Genomic DNA, 15,000 nt, shown 5'->3' with positions numbered 1-15,000 from the left:
AATGGAAACAGGCCTGCTGGTTTGCGGTTTTGGATGCCGCTCCGAGGCAGGACGCCGCGTTTGCATTGCTTTTGTGTCTTTGCAGAGGGAATTCAAAACAGTGTGCAAAGGCCAAGCGGTACCCCCGACACCCTTTGAGGTAAACACGGTGACAAACCAGGCAAGGAGGGAAATCGAGCTAAACGTGACGTCACCCGCAAACAACCGCTGACAATTGATCTCTGTTTGCAGGGAGGCATTCTATTCAAAGTAAAAATAAAAATAAAAGTCAACAAGGCAATGACAGAGTGGGGCGCTCTCGACATTTTTGTGTGCTCTCTTTGCACATAACGTGGTCATTTGAGGTGGAGACATAATTGTATGCTTTGGGTTTGTCTATTCATATCCTGCACGGGTGAGTCTTTTCCTGGCTCCCCTCATCACCTAAATTTAAATGTACTCTGTGTTTTTTAACCCTTTTGGAAACGTTTTTGTGAACATGGACCTTGAATGCCTGACCCGAGTCGATCTGGTTCATTCTGTCCAATCAATTTAAAAAAAAGGGAAACTATACAAAGATTAATCTATGCTCCACGTAATGAAACGAAACAATAATTAGGATAAAAGAAATCATGAAGTAAAAACAACTTGGGGAATTTAGTGAGAATATAAAGTCACGAAAGGTTAAAAATATCTACATAAAATCAACTTACGTGGGTATTAATTTGCATTTTCAAATATTTTACAAGTAACCAAGAGACATTTTGCAAATATTTCAGTGGTATTTTTTAAACATGTTGTGTAGCATTTTTTTTTTTGTTATAAGTCACAAATCATGGTCACTTTGAATTTGATCACTTTGAAGTTGTAACGAAATATTGTGGGTACCTTTTTATATATTTGAAGAAAAAAACCCACTGAATTATGAAGTATGTACGGAACACAAGGTTGGTAACATTTTATTCACAGATTTAAAATTCCCTTCAGTAGTTTATGACACATTTCTTTTGGGGAAGACTATTTTCAAACGTTTTAAAAGTCACAGTTGTGTAACAAACACTTTTCGTAATTTGGAGGACGATTCAAACGTCAAAAAAAAGTCTGAAAAGTTTCTCATGAGTAACGAAAGTTTGAGATCATATGCGATCAACTTGCTTTCTCCTAAAACATAATTATAAAGGAAAACTTTGAAGACGTTGACTCTGACGAGCTGCTTCCCAAACAAAAAAAAAATCAAAAAAACTGTTCCCAATCAGAAGCATCTTTATTTCTTTTTTTTTTTTTAACAAATTGAACATGATTTGGTAACATCACTACATTGTGTCAAAGTGACATCAGCAGCACCATCACTGAGTCACTTTCTTTGAGGACTTTGTGGTCCATTCAGAACCACTCAAATGGGCTCTTCCGCATCCCAAGTTGGGCTGAGGGCTGCTTCTGAAGTGCTGGTTCTGTTCCCGTGCTTCCCCGGGCCAGCCTAACCAATGTGCAGACTACTGTACAACCACTACTTCCTGAACAGGTAGTCTGAACACTGGGCGGGCGGGCCGGGCTTGATAGATGCTGCATTTATTTGTTTGGTTTTCCTGGAACAAAACAAAAAAAAACAAAAAACAAAAAAAAACGGAGCGCATGCTTTTACTCACCCGAGCCCATGAGGATGACGGTGAGGGCGGGAGGAGAGGTGAGACGGAGGTGATAGCCACTGATTGGCAGATTCCGAGAGGTTCCCTGCCCAGCATCCCGCTGCGCGGCGCATTCCAGACATCTGTCGAGAGGAAACACGTTGAAAGCTCGCCTATTTCTCTCACATTCACAAAAAGTTTGCAACCAAGATTTCAACTACTAGACAAGCGTACGGCAAAAGTGCTCCCATCCCCAAATTCCACTCTTCTTCATCGTAAATGGGCTTACCTGAAATTGGAGCATCTCTTCTTTGCAACTTCTTGTCCGATTATTTTTTTTTTTTTTTTGAGGGGGTGCGTGGGGGGGGGGGCGTTCATCTTCCACATTGACTGGAATAGTAAATAGTCAAACCTAGAATAGAAAACTTTCCCCATCGTTTTCCTTCCCAAAGTTAGAACCCCCCCCCAAAAAAAGAAAAAAAAAATGGCACTCCACTGCGTCCACCTTGCTGGAGGCTTGACGTGGCAGCGGACTGACCACCAACAAGTTTCCCCTCCAGGAGACAGAAGGAGGAAAATGGGCGAGCGGGAGCAAGAGAGGAGATAGGGAGAGAGAAAGAGGAGGAGCTCCCCTTTCATTCCCCCCCCCCCACAACCCATTCTCTGTCCCTTTCTGCTTCCTCTGCACCCTCCCTCTGATTTGCCTTAACCACCCTCCCCTTTTCTGCCACCACCACCGCCTCCCTCCCGGCCCTTGCCGGCTTCCAGGGAGAAAGTGGAAGTTCAAAGGTGAACAGGAAGCGAGGGCCATTCTTTCGGTTGTAAAGTTTCTCGATCGTCCCGCCGCATCCCTCCATCCAGCCGACTCTGTCCGTGCGTGATCGATGATTTGCCCGCCGAAGGGATGGAGGCAGGAGATGTGGATGAGAGCGGAGGCCCGGGGAGGAATGTCTGCGTTTTGTTGGTGTGTGTGTGGGAGGAGGAGGAGGAGGAGGAGGAGGCCTTGTAATAACTCCAGATGTGCGGGCCTGTGGTCTCCATCGCACTCTCGCTCCCTCTCTTTTTGCTTCTAAAGCTGATTTCCTCTCGCTGTCAGGGCTGAATAAAGAAGCCTTTATGTCGACGCTCGCTACACACATGTGCACGGAGAAAGGGGGAGGTGACGGGGGGTAACATATAAGGGCTAAATCCGAACCAGAACAAATTACATACGGTACTGTGCTGAAGTCTTTGATTTGTTGTTGTGGCAACGCGATAATGATCGCGGAGAGCGAGTCTCAGGCGCGCCTTTGAACGCCAGCGCGATGGATTTGAACTGAAACGAACACCATGTGATTGACTCTTTGCTTTCATTTAAGTGGTTTCCGAAAAAAAACAAAAACAACAAAAAAACATGGCATTTGGCATTTCATGGGACGGTATTTTGGAAGGCCACACACTTGATGACACGGGGTTCCATTTTCAAGTGCAGAAGTGATGGGAGTGATTGATTAGTGGTCCTTCCTGGAGATTTTTTTTGTTTGTTTGTTTGTTTGGGGTTTTTTTTTGGCCAGGCCATTGTGAGTCTTGCTGCCTTCGTTTTTGTCTTCAATAAGTGCGCTGTTGGGTTCTGATCAGGATCCCGACTTGAAGAACGTTCTCTTTGTCTTGAATTGTTTTCCCCGTCCATTTCAGGTCATTTATCCATTCACCCCATCCAACGAATGACATCACGTATACGACAGTCAATGGACAGATAGTGCAACGCATTTGTTTTAGTCATTACGTGCCGGCGGAGGAATGTAGCTTTCGTTTATTCTTGCTTTTTTTTTTCCACAAATACACAACATCAAACTTTGCTTCCAAACTGCAGGCAGGCGGGGGTAATCAGTGCTTTGTTTCCAGCTGTGTGCGCGCGGCGTACGCATGTGTGCATTTACAGAGGTGGTGGCCAAGTGCGTGTTTGTTTTAGCTTTGGTTTCTGAGCTCGGACCTGAGCTCCAAATCAAAGCAGGCACGCTCCCAGGAGAGGCCAGTCAGCAGTACAGCCAAGGAAGGAGGGATGTGGAATGAGAGCGAGAGGAAGAGACAGAATGTGCTGCAAAAAAAAAACAAAAAAAAATAAAGTTGAAGTGATTTCAATCTAAGATCTTGTACAAAAATAAAACTTGTGCTTCAGCAGCAACCAGACAGAGCGTCACTCTGATGTGTCATTGCATCCACAAGTGGTAGTTAGTGGGTGATTTCTTTGCGTGTAGAAGCTTTGAAAGTTCAATTTTCACTTCATACATAAGGTAGGGCCGAATGAATTAGAATTGCCATTTAATATGCGATTTTTTTTCAAGGTGTTGTTCCCACGTATCGTGTCCCATGCTTTGGTCTTATAGGTTAGGCTTATACAAAAATAAAAGGCAAATGAACCATGAGTTGCACGGTCTACTACTTCCTGCAGTCTGTGCAGCGGATCGAAAAGTACACTTTGAAGGAACTGCAAGATCTCCACTTGCGGATGATGTGTGAAATTGGCCGCTGTAAAGAGGGCTCTTGGCGAAAAGCTATTTGATCAGAATACAGCGCTCACAGCGGAATGCTTCCAAGATGTTGCACGATGAGAGTTGGCCGAGTTGCCAGGCAACGCCCTGCGCACTTGCCGCATCAAATACCCCCCACCCCCCCAATCTATAATTTACAACGCATTATTACGATGGCTGTATTGTTTGTGACCGGCACTTCAACTGCCGTTAGCATTTGGAAATGCTCTTGCACTTTTTAAAAAAATTTTTTTATGATATACAGTATAACGTCAACTTTCCGTCCACTTTGTAATGTAAAAGCTTGAACGGCCAGCCTTTATAGAAATTTACACCTCATCGAATCAGGCCCTCTTTGTAAAATTTTTGGACACCCCTGCCAAGGTTTGTTGTCAAATTATCTATTCACAAACAAAACAAATACTAGCTCATCAAAATTAAAACACCGTGCATTGAACGCTCAAATATAAAGCCGACGTCAAGCAACTGATTTTGGCCAAAAGCGATATACTGTATAGCCTATATAGTGTATTAGGGATATTCATTTGTCTTGCAAATGTCTATCGTAAAACTAGAAATGTCAAGAAACAAATTCTGTCCATATGCGAGCAAGTGCAAGAGAGCGTTTGCATTGTCTCCATGGGAATCTAATGGGGCATACAAAGTGAGTGTCATAAGCATTGCTATTGTGTCTGATCATTGTGGTTTGGGGCAAAAGTGTGGTTTTTGTCAGACTGATGAGTCACACATTGAATATTTTTCCTCGTGTATATCATGAAACCGATCCAGAGCATTTTTCGGTGGTCCAAAGGCTTCACGGAAACAAAGGCTGGCACAGACTTGAATATAAACAGAGCCAACGAGAAGGGAGAGGAAACCACGTAATTCTATTCTACTCTTCATGATGTCTATTATGCGGCGACAAAATTTACTTTGTTTCCCGTAAGCGCTCATTCGGATTTTTGTCTTGCAAACCTTACATTCTGGCAGCTCGCTTGACTGTGGAAAATTCTCTGAGAAAGTCATTCGCTTCGCGTTCGGATGTGTGTGAAAGAACGTGGTTGGGAAGACTGGTGCTAGACATAAAAAACAATTTTACCATTTCGAAACCAAAATAGTGGAATTCCCCTACTCTGCCCGAAATCTCTTCCCATACATATGTCAGTCGAGTCGCTGGAACCTCGGACGTGTTTGCTTTGCATATTATGTAAACACAGGGTTAGAGTGACATCATGTTTTAACCTTGGGTCTTGAACATCTCAGTCTGGAGGTGTGCTTGCATGTCATATTCATTTCGATGTGCACTAACGTTTCTGACCATGCACAACTTGTGGGTGAGTTTGACATGTGCCGTATCGTGCCGCTATCTTGCTTTGCTTATGAGTAAAGGGCACAACCGGCATCCACGTCCCCCCCCCCCCGCTCCCTTTTTATCCAAAATAAAGTAGCCCCCAAGGTCGCAGTGGCTGACCTCCTGCAAAAGTAAACGCAGCATGAGTAATTAAGTGATTAGCAATTAGCTGCTAAACAGGAAGTGGTCACCGAGCTGCCAACCTGAATACGATGAATGAATGTGTCATTGTCAGGTTACCAGTGTTTATTTTTATTTTGTAAATGTGTGTGTGTGTGTGTGTGTGTGTGTGTGTGTGTGTGTGTGTGTGTGAAAATCATAAACCTCTTTGGAACAAAAACGCCAGATTTTTTTTTTTTTTTTAAATAAAACTTCACAACCAATTGCGATTCCAACCTGGCAACGCGAACCACAATCACACCGGACACTTTTTTTTTTTTTTTTGTCATGCTCAGACTCCAAAGGATTTTGAACTGTAGGATGATTAAAGAGGGAACCATTTAAAAAAAAACAGTTTAGTGTATCACAGAGAACTTTTTTTTGATATGAAGTAAATTTAATAGCAAATATTTGCCTTTTATTCAACCTGCACATTCTTTGTCCATCGAATGAACTTCATTCCTATTATTCAAATTACGTTTCCATAAGATGGCTTTCAAATTAGGGTTTCAAGCCAGGAGGAGGTTTTTAAAAAAAGAATGAATCAATAAATGACAGGTGCCAGTCGTGTCCACAAAAGTAGTAGGGAAAGACTATGTGACGTGTGATTCCTGATAATCAAAGCGTTTGCTCTGTATGAAATGAATTTGACACCGAAACAAAATCAGACACTGCTGAGTTTTCAATGCATGTGACTACAATGTTTCTTCTCCGTTTGGTTTCTGCTGGGTTCCTCCAAAAAAAAAAAAAAAAAAACCCAAACACCCACAGAATTATTTTCACGGTGGACAGCTTCGATAAGGATTCTAATCGAGACGAAGAGGCTCCCCCTTGTCCGCATCGTTATCAGATATGGTTCGATTATAAACGATGTGCGAGAAAGCCTGCCACCATTGTCGCAAAGATAACCGCTGTGTATTTTTAACACAGCGCCCACCGATGAGTGCCCACAAAGTTCATCCCGGTCGTAAATCACTCGGCCTCGCCGATTAAAAATCTTGACTTGCGGCTTTTCTTTAAGAAAAAAAAAAAAAAAATCCCGCATGACGACTGCACTCGATGTTACGGCGCTCCCTTGGCGTTTGCTACTTTCCAAGTGGCTCACGTTATATTCTTTTGTCGCAAAAGAACAAGGCCCTTCTTTGAGTTTGCGACAAAGTCGCTCGTCAAAAGTGTCTACGGGGCCTCACGCAGCCTCACCACGCGTAGACTTGTGAAGCCTTGTTTCATTTGTACAGACGGAACTCAATATTGCAATGGCGGAGGAGCGACGGGAGGGAGAGGAGGTGAAGAAGAGGCTTGCGAAAATTGCCGCTGGCTGCCACCCAGGGCCCGGCCTTTGTGCTAATGACGGGTTAGAAGCGATGTTATTGCTCCCAGATGCCGTGCGGCTTCCCCGTCACTCCTTTGATGCCCGGCTCAAGTCCCTCGAACTTCTATCACGCCCACGTCCCCGTCAGACAACATGCCATAATCACACTTCTTTTAGCCTTGCTCCCCTCAAACGACGCTGAATTGCGAAATGTGTTATTGGCTGAGCGGCCAATGTTTCAAAGGTTGTTTTTTTTTTTTCTCAGAATGGTGAACTTCCTCTGGCGTTTAATAATGAGTGTGTCATTACTCACTAACAAAACAAAAGCATGGAAAGTACTTTACACTCGCGTAACAGCTCCCAACACCGCAGGCGGCGTTTTTTTGTTTTTTGTTTTTTTTACTGCTTCATGTGTGACGGACCGCCTGAGTGTGACTCACCAAGTCACTGATGCCGCCTTTCACTGGGAAGGAACCTCACGGACAAAAGGGCGTATCAAAACCCTTCTACTTGCCGTGGGTCCTTCTGCCGTATTTTACTGTCTCGTCGCCGTCGAACAGCAAAAGCATCCACTGGATCTAAAAAATGTTGCAGATTGCAATCACATAATAACGGACGCCCATAATGCATTGGGGAAAGTCACCAAAGGGAAAAAAAAAAGTTAACTACTGTAAAAAAAAAAAAGAAAAAGAAATAAAAGGGTATGCATCTCGCCATACAAATCGGATTGTGTTACACTCTTCGTAGACAAACATAAAACGCATAAAACAATTCAGAGGCAGAGCCAGAGCCAGAAATTTTTCAGTATGATGGCCAGGGCGACACATCACCAAAGTATGGCCATAAGCACATGCTTGTAACCCCCCCGCTGGAACCGAGAAGTCCTTGTTTATCATAACATCAACAGTCATGGTTTCATAATATAGAATACAATTATTTGCTCGTTATGGTGTGAAAGTGTTGATTTTGATTGTCGTGGATTGTAAGAATCAAACGTTCTTTATTCGAGACAGATTCTTGAAGAGTTTGGATTCAGGTTATTTGCAAATGTTTCCTTTACATCTCCAGTTAATAGAAATATAGCAAGTGATCTAATGCTACATTTATCTGAAAATGTCAGGAAAGTCACCGATAGCAAAAGTTTTGGTCGCCAGTGGGTTGGCTCCGCTCCCGCTATTAGGCTAGCTTGTAAATTCCTCCAAAAAAATACAAGATTTGTCAGGAAAATACACTCCCTTCGGGAAATGATTTAAAAAAGCAACACTAGTGATATTTGGTATGGAATATGTATTCCATACCAAATACATTTTTAGTCTGCTTCGAATCAACCGACAGCTCAAACGATTTACACTGTGCAAGCCAGTTTATTGATTTTATCGTTGTCCGTGCAATGCAGTACACTTAAAGAGTCACATCTGATGGCGGACCTTTTTGCAAAGACATTGCGGCACCCCGAGGCTACGCGAGACCAACGTGACTCAGGAGAAAGCACCCCGTTCCTAAGGAAGGCCCTGACAAGTGTAAAGTACTCAGTAAAGCCTCGCGGAACTTGACGGAGCGCTTGCTAATCCGGAGACAGGAAGCCTTCAAGGTGGCTGAGATGATCGCCAGACGCCTCCACCTCTGAGTCCCGTCGGTATCGTCTTTCGCCTCCTACTCGTCCCCCTCCCCCGTCTGCAGCTCAGGTGTCTCCACCGCGGATGGTAGCTGACGACCGCAAATCGTCTCAATCGCGCAGCCCAAAAGATTAGACGCGATGTGGACTCAGGCTCGAAATCTTCGAGCTTGAGGCTCGCTTGACTCCAGATGGCCGTCGTACAAGGAGGCGTGGCTCCATAAAGCAGGTTTTTGACGGGGTGACCTCAAAGCGCTCAAATACGAAGCTCTCGCGGGCCTTAATTGCTTGAAGGTGGGATTTCGCCATGTCAAATGAGTCAGAAGAAAAGGATTTGCGCCTTTCTCAAACGCTGCTGAAACTTCACAATTCGCTTCTGGCCTGCTCTTAAATCTGCATTCTTGTACAGTACACACACACATTGGGGGCATGCACACAACGAGTCATCTCCAGTATATTTCAGGAAATCAAATTATGTTTGATGCTCTGGATCCCTCCATATGTTTCAAGCCTGCATATTTTGGTTGTCCTTTATCGGAACATATGGCAAAACACTCAATTCGAGGCTTCACAAACACGCGAACACAAGTGGTTTGATGGATCTTTTGCAGCTATGTGGCTCAACCTCAATCCATATACTATACGTAAATGACGGTCTGTCAGCATTCACCCCCCCCCAAAAAAAAATTGTTGGCTTCGTTTCTGTAGCCCGTTAGGCCGCCATTGTTTTGCTCTTGCTTTCTAATATTTCTTTAGTATCAAAGTCTCTGAGGTTGGGGGTTCAAATGTGGGCTCTGGTCTTCCAGTGTGGACTTTGCATGTTCTCCCCGGTGCGTGTGTGCGTATTCTACGGATATTTCGGCTTTCTCCCAACTTCCAAAAGGCTGCACGTTGGGTTCTTTGAACACTAAATTGTCCGTAGCTGTGAGTGTGACGGCGAACGCTTGTTTTGTTTCAATGAGGGGTAGGCCAAAGCGGTCCGAGAGAGCCGCGGTCCTGCTTGTTTGAGTAATTCCCTCTTCCAACGCACATGATCGCTATCGGGCTTTTACACAGCTCGCTGATGATCTGTTTGTTTGGAAGACGGAAACTTCTAAACAAGGACTGCGGCTCTTTAGGACCGGGATTCCCTACCCTCGTCGACATCCACCTTGTGATTGGCTGGTTGGGGTCTATCACACAGATGACCAATCATTCATTAGCCAAAAGGGCAATGCTGAGAGAGTCACACCAATTCTACCTCGCAACAAGAAAAAGAGATGCTCTCTCTCGGCAATTTGCTTGGACGCCGTTTCCGCGTGTCAGAATTCGTTCATCGCTATAAGCGCTCTTTGTTCCCGTTTGACTTATGCATACTTGCATGCGAAGGGACTCGGTTCACCGCGTGTTGCGCTGCTGTTTAATGGCCACGAGGGAGGAAAATGTATGAATCATTCCCAGCGAGAGGGAGAAAGCAGAGCAACAAGACAAAGCAAGAAATTGGGAAAATGATTGAAGTCAGCATTCCGCGGCTTGGGGCCTTCTTGTTTTTTTCCCTGAATTGTTTGAGACAGACACCTGATGCTGTTTTGCGTACGCGCATGCACATGTGTGTGTTTGACATGCATTAAGAACTTGTCAGGGGCTGCATAGGTCTTAAATGTTTGATGAAGGGCACACACACTCATTTTCTTGAAGACACACACTAGTTTGGGCAGGGCAGGCTGTGGTTAGCTGGCCAGATGGCTTTAAGCTTAGTTACAGACTACCAATGTGTGCGTCAATGTGTGTGTTTATAGAAACCTGCTCAACCCGAATTTATTTTTAGGGTTGCTCTCTGTTCATTTGCCGATATCAACCATGAAAAAGAAAAAAAAAATATGTGCACACATACATCCCCAGTGTGTATGTAACAGAGGAAGGGAAAATTTTGATCTTCCACGATTGGACGCATGCATGTCGTGTGCGGTGTGTACATTGAGAAAAATGCATTCTTCCTTTGTGTCTGTGTGTGCGCGCGCGCAATATGTGTTTCTCATTTGTCGCTCGCCTTCCTTTAACTCCCCTCTGCCGTAATCAAAACCACAGACCTGAATGAACAACTTTCCCATCCGTCTCATGTTTTTTTCCCCCCTTTTTTAACGTGCTGTTAAATTTAATATGTAAGTCCTTGCCCGCCCCACCCTCCAAGGTTCTCCATTTTCGTTCAGGTCCTATGCTATCTAATGTAGGTTATGTAAATGAAAATATGACCCAAATACTTTTCCAATACCAGTTTGCCTATTTTGTGTCCACCAACCACGTGTCTCGGTCTGTCTTCCCCTGCAGGAGAAGGAGAAGAAGTACATGCTGCAGGTGGACAACTTGAGGCTGCGGGATGTCGAGAAGGGCTTCATGTCCAGCAAGCACATTTTCGCCCTCTTCAACACCGAGCAAAGGTTCAATTACATTTCGATAATACAGCATTTTATTTTAGATATTTTTTACCACGCTGCATGTGGTTGCAGCTCTCGTACTGAATCTCATTCGATTGTGCACTCATGGAGTGTCCGGTGTGTACATACGTTGCATATCTATAAGTTGAAAGTGGATGGATGCTATATTGCTCACCCCGTGTAAACGGCAGAAACGTGTACAAGGACTACCGGCAGCTGGAGTTGGCCTGCGAGAGTCAGGAAGACGTGGACGCATGGAAGGCGTCCTTCCTGAGAGCCGGCGTGTACCCTGAACGTGTCACGGTAACATCAGCGTCACGCCATTGAGCATAAAGCCCGCGAGTTCATGATGTGACGTTTGTATCGTTTGCTTATTTGCAGTTCCCTCTTGTCAATTGCTCTCATGTGACTTTTTTTGGGTGTTCTCTCAATGTCTGTTTTCTTCATCACCGTTTGACCTTGTAGGAAAAGGAAGGAAAGGTATGTGCTTCTGCTTGACATCTTGATTCTTTACTGTTTGTGCACATCATTTTTCACATGTGGCTTTAACATCAAAGCAGTGTGTCACTCAAATGATATAAAAAAATGGGTGGGATAAAAACTGCCTTTTGTGGACTTGGAAACAGCCGCAATGCATTTCACGATGTAAATCTAGACAAAAGCAAGATGACTTATTTGTTTCTCGAAGTATGGGGGAAATTGTTGAAGAATACATGTCATGGAATCAGCTTGTTTTATTTCGATTTCTTTGAATGTGCCAAAAACAAAATTTGTATACAATGAATGCATGTCAGATATGATGAATGCTGTTCCTGTCACCCTAAAAAAATCCTTACAGATAAATTAGAACAGCAGCTCACTAGACCTCTGTCAAAGCTGAACTACAACAATCGCTATAAATGCCAATCTGCACCTCACTTTTGCCCATTCGCACTTGGCGGAGGTAGTCAAGGAATAGCCTGAAGATGCGCAAGATCATCTTCATCCTCAACTGCTGCTCTGCATTTAATCTCAGTGTCGCTCAAACTAAACGGAGGCAATTCTGTCCCCACTGTTTCTGTACAGAGCGACACAGGCGACGAGAACGGCTCCGACGGTTTCATGAACAGCATGGACCCCCAGCTGGAGCGTCAGGTCGAGACCATCCGCAACTTGGTCGACTCCTACATGGCCATCGTCAACAAAACAGTTCGCGACCTGATGCCCAAGACCATTATGCACCTCATGATTAATAATGTGAGTTCTCCTTTTTGGGGGCACAGGGGAACATTTGTGAAGCACGCTGTAAAGTTCTGTTGTGCTATCCAGTGCAAAGAGTTCATCAATGCTGAGCTACTGGCCCAGTTGTACTCCTGCGGCGACCAGAACACACTGATGGAGGAGTCTCAGGAGCAGGCGCAGCACCGCGACGAAATGCTGAGGATGTATCACGCCCTGCGAGAGGCACTCCACATCATCGGCGACATCAGCACGTCCACCGTCTCCACAGCCATGCCGCCGCCTGTGGACGACTCGTGGCTGCAGGTCCAACGGGGTGGCTCGGGAGGAAGGTGAGGGATGAACGACAAGTTGTTCAATTCCGAATGGATCGCGGTCTTCAGCGTGCTGTCCTTTATCCAGGTCTCCAGCCACCAGTCCAACTCCAAATCGTAGGGCGCCCCCAGGCCCTCCAGCTCGCCCTGGGTCTCGCGGGCCTCCTCCTGCCGGGGGACCTCCGGTACCATCCCGCCCCGGGGCTTCTCCAGACCCTTATAGCGGGCCGCCGCCCACAGTGCCCTCTCGACCGAACCGCGCACCGCCGAGTGTGCCCAGGTGAGTTAAAACCTCTTTCAATTTCTCTGTCCTTGTGAGAATTTAGTTGGATTCAGTAGCAAAAAAATGCAACAAAATTAATATATTCCACACATGAGGTTCACTCCCAAAAGCATTTCATCTACCTAGCAGACACAGGAAACAGGATAACAAAAATGATTTGCTCCTTTTTCTGCCAGGCTGCATGTTGCTAGGTAGAATTGAGTCATTGGTGGCCCAAAGACCACTGAAAAGATTGGCTTACATGGGATGAACCCACTAGATTGTTTGAATCGCAAAATGTTGTCATGCCCCAGGAACAAGAACAGGGGCTCAGATAGGCACAGAAGCAGCGTAATAGAATAGCTCGGCTCTTTTCTCTGCAGTGGCCAATTGCCGCTAGGAAGAATTTAGTCGCTGATGAACCATTGACCAACCTTATGTAATTCATGGCCATGTTTGAATAACAAAACCAGGGGGTGATATTGCTGTAACAGGAACAGGAAAGGAACAAACAACTCCAAAGACACCACTCATGAGCACTTGTGTGCTTGGGTTTTCCCGTTCTTAGTCAGTATCCAATATAAAATGATGTTCAGTGGTCATTGCTAATTAGCGTATGATTTCCTACTAAATTCTCATGAGAAACACCCAAAGCGTTGTTGTCATTCGGAATGTTTTTAAAAACTGGTGTGGATCCTCTGTGTTGCTAAGGGGGATTTGAAGACACCCGGATGAGGGCGTACAGGAGGTAAATAAAAACAGAGGGATAGTTGTTGGTATGACATAGAAATAGAGCAAATCGATTGTTCAGCAGCTCAGAGACCACTTCCTTGTCTTTAGACTGTCGTCCCGCTCACAAGCGCCTCACCACAGCCCTTGTGCTAAAAGCCGTGTGTTCAAAGGGTGACTGGAATGATGGATGAGGAATAATATAAAATCATTCCTGGTTTTCCACTAACTATGCCAGTCCCATTTGTATGCTAGCTAGCGCTCCAACCTTTTCGCTGATGTCCCACTATGTAACACTGTTTCTCTATACTTCATCCCCTTTTTTTCTCTCTTTCTTTTATTCTTTCTTTCTCTTTCTTTCTTTCTTTACAATCACTTCCTTACCGCCACACGACCACACTTCTTTCCACAGAATCACTATCACTGACCAATGAGGACTAACCTTTCTGGTATGTTGGTGCTGTCTGCCATTTTCATTGTCAGCATCGACCACGGCCGCCTTCCTTCTTCCTCCCCATCTTCTTCCTCTCACCTCATTTAGTTTTTTTTCTTCGCTCATTTTTTTTGTTCTCTTTTCAGAGTGCTGCATGGGAACACACAAACACACAATTTAAATTGAGTGTGTGTTGCGTGAATTTTTGGCATTGACCCAGTGAAATTGCTCAAGTCAACTGTTAACCTCCATTTTGCTCGTGTTTTGTGTCATTGTCAGGTGTGTGATATGTCCCATGACTCCCCATCAATCCCCTTTAGCAACCCCGCCCCTCAAAAAAAAAAACAAACTCTCTTCCATGATACAGATGTATTCGGTTCGTCGCTGTGGCTTAAAGTTCTCTGCGCATTATTGACAGCATATGTCGTCTCTGGACCCGTTTTGTTGGCATTAGTTTAGCGTTAGAAACACCACAAAGGCTACTTTATGATCTAATCATTGTTTTTCATTTTATCGTTGCTCAGATTATCTTAGTTTAGCTTGTTTTAGCTTAGTTTAGAGTGGTGGCCCTGGCTAGCTAACAAAACTGATATATATATATATATATATTGATCTCTATAAGATGTCATGTTTTGAGGTTTTACAAAGAATCACATGCTAAACTTGGCCAAATTTTATCTTATTAAATGCCTTTAAAGGTAAGGTAAGCTAAATTTAGCAAATACGGCTATTAACATGCCTCCATGCCACGCTAACTGATTTAATTATCAGCAGGTATGTGCTATTTTGTCCAGCAGACTATTGGAAGCTTAGTGTTACAAAGTACTATGATTTATATGTCACATGTTCGCGAGTGTTTTCCTTTGACTTTTTAAGGCGTGCTAACCTAAGCTATGCTAACCAGCTGCCGCCCTGAGCAGTGAATACTCTACTGCGAGAGTGAGGCTTACCAATGGCAGATGGTTGCTGTGCGTAACCCACAGTTGCTCCCTGAGATGTTGTGTTCTATGACGCATGTTTTCAACACAAGGTGGCGCTCCAACCGCTCCAAACGAGCAAACGTTCACCCCAATGTGTGA

The 15,000-nt window shown here is 44.5% G+C and overlaps 1 protein-coding gene and 1 long non-coding RNA gene across 11 annotated transcripts in view; one reads left to right on the top strand and one right to left on the bottom strand.

The window, feature by feature from the left end:
• The window catches only part of dnm1a (dynamin 1a), a 36,257-nt gene that overhangs the window by 19,813 nt on the left and 1,444 nt on the right, over window positions 1–15,000 (top strand). For 6 of the 10 annotated variants that reach the window (XM_019879612.1, XM_019879606.1, XM_019879610.1 and 3 more), the window contains 7 exons: window positions 10,859–10,968; window positions 11,157–11,268; window positions 11,431–11,445; window positions 12,031–12,201; window positions 12,274–12,515; window positions 12,586–12,777; window positions 13,901–13,937. In XM_019879612.1, the coding sequence (XP_019735171.1) occupies window positions 10,859–10,968; window positions 11,157–11,268; window positions 11,431–11,445; window positions 12,031–12,201; window positions 12,274–12,515; window positions 12,586–12,777; window positions 13,901–13,922 (864 nt within the window). In that variant the 3' untranslated portion in view covers window positions 13,923–13,937. Of the gene's footprint in view, window positions 1–10,858; window positions 10,969–11,156; window positions 11,269–11,430; window positions 11,446–12,030; window positions 12,202–12,273; window positions 12,516–12,585; window positions 12,782–13,470; window positions 13,508–13,900; window positions 13,938–15,000 lie in introns of those variants that run through there. The other 4 variants (XM_019879614.1, XM_019879607.1, XM_019879608.1 and 1 more) reach the window with 3 other exon arrangements.
• Window positions 923–2,339, bottom strand: LOC109521643 (uncharacterized). Its single transcript, XR_002169403.1, has 2 exons — window positions 1,894–2,339; window positions 923–1,747 (listed from the first exon to the last, which is right to left on the bottom strand). It is a non-coding gene; the product is annotated as an uncharacterized LOC109521643 (long non-coding RNA).

The sequence above is a fragment of the Hippocampus comes genome, unplaced genomic scaffold (assembly GCF_001891065.2).
Source record: "Hippocampus comes isolate QL1 unplaced genomic scaffold, H_comes_QL1_v1.1 scaffold183, whole genome shotgun sequence".
Taxonomy (NCBI): Eukaryota; Metazoa; Chordata; class Actinopteri; order Syngnathiformes; family Syngnathidae; genus Hippocampus; species Hippocampus comes.
This window is presented reverse-complemented; position numbering and strand designations above follow the sequence as displayed.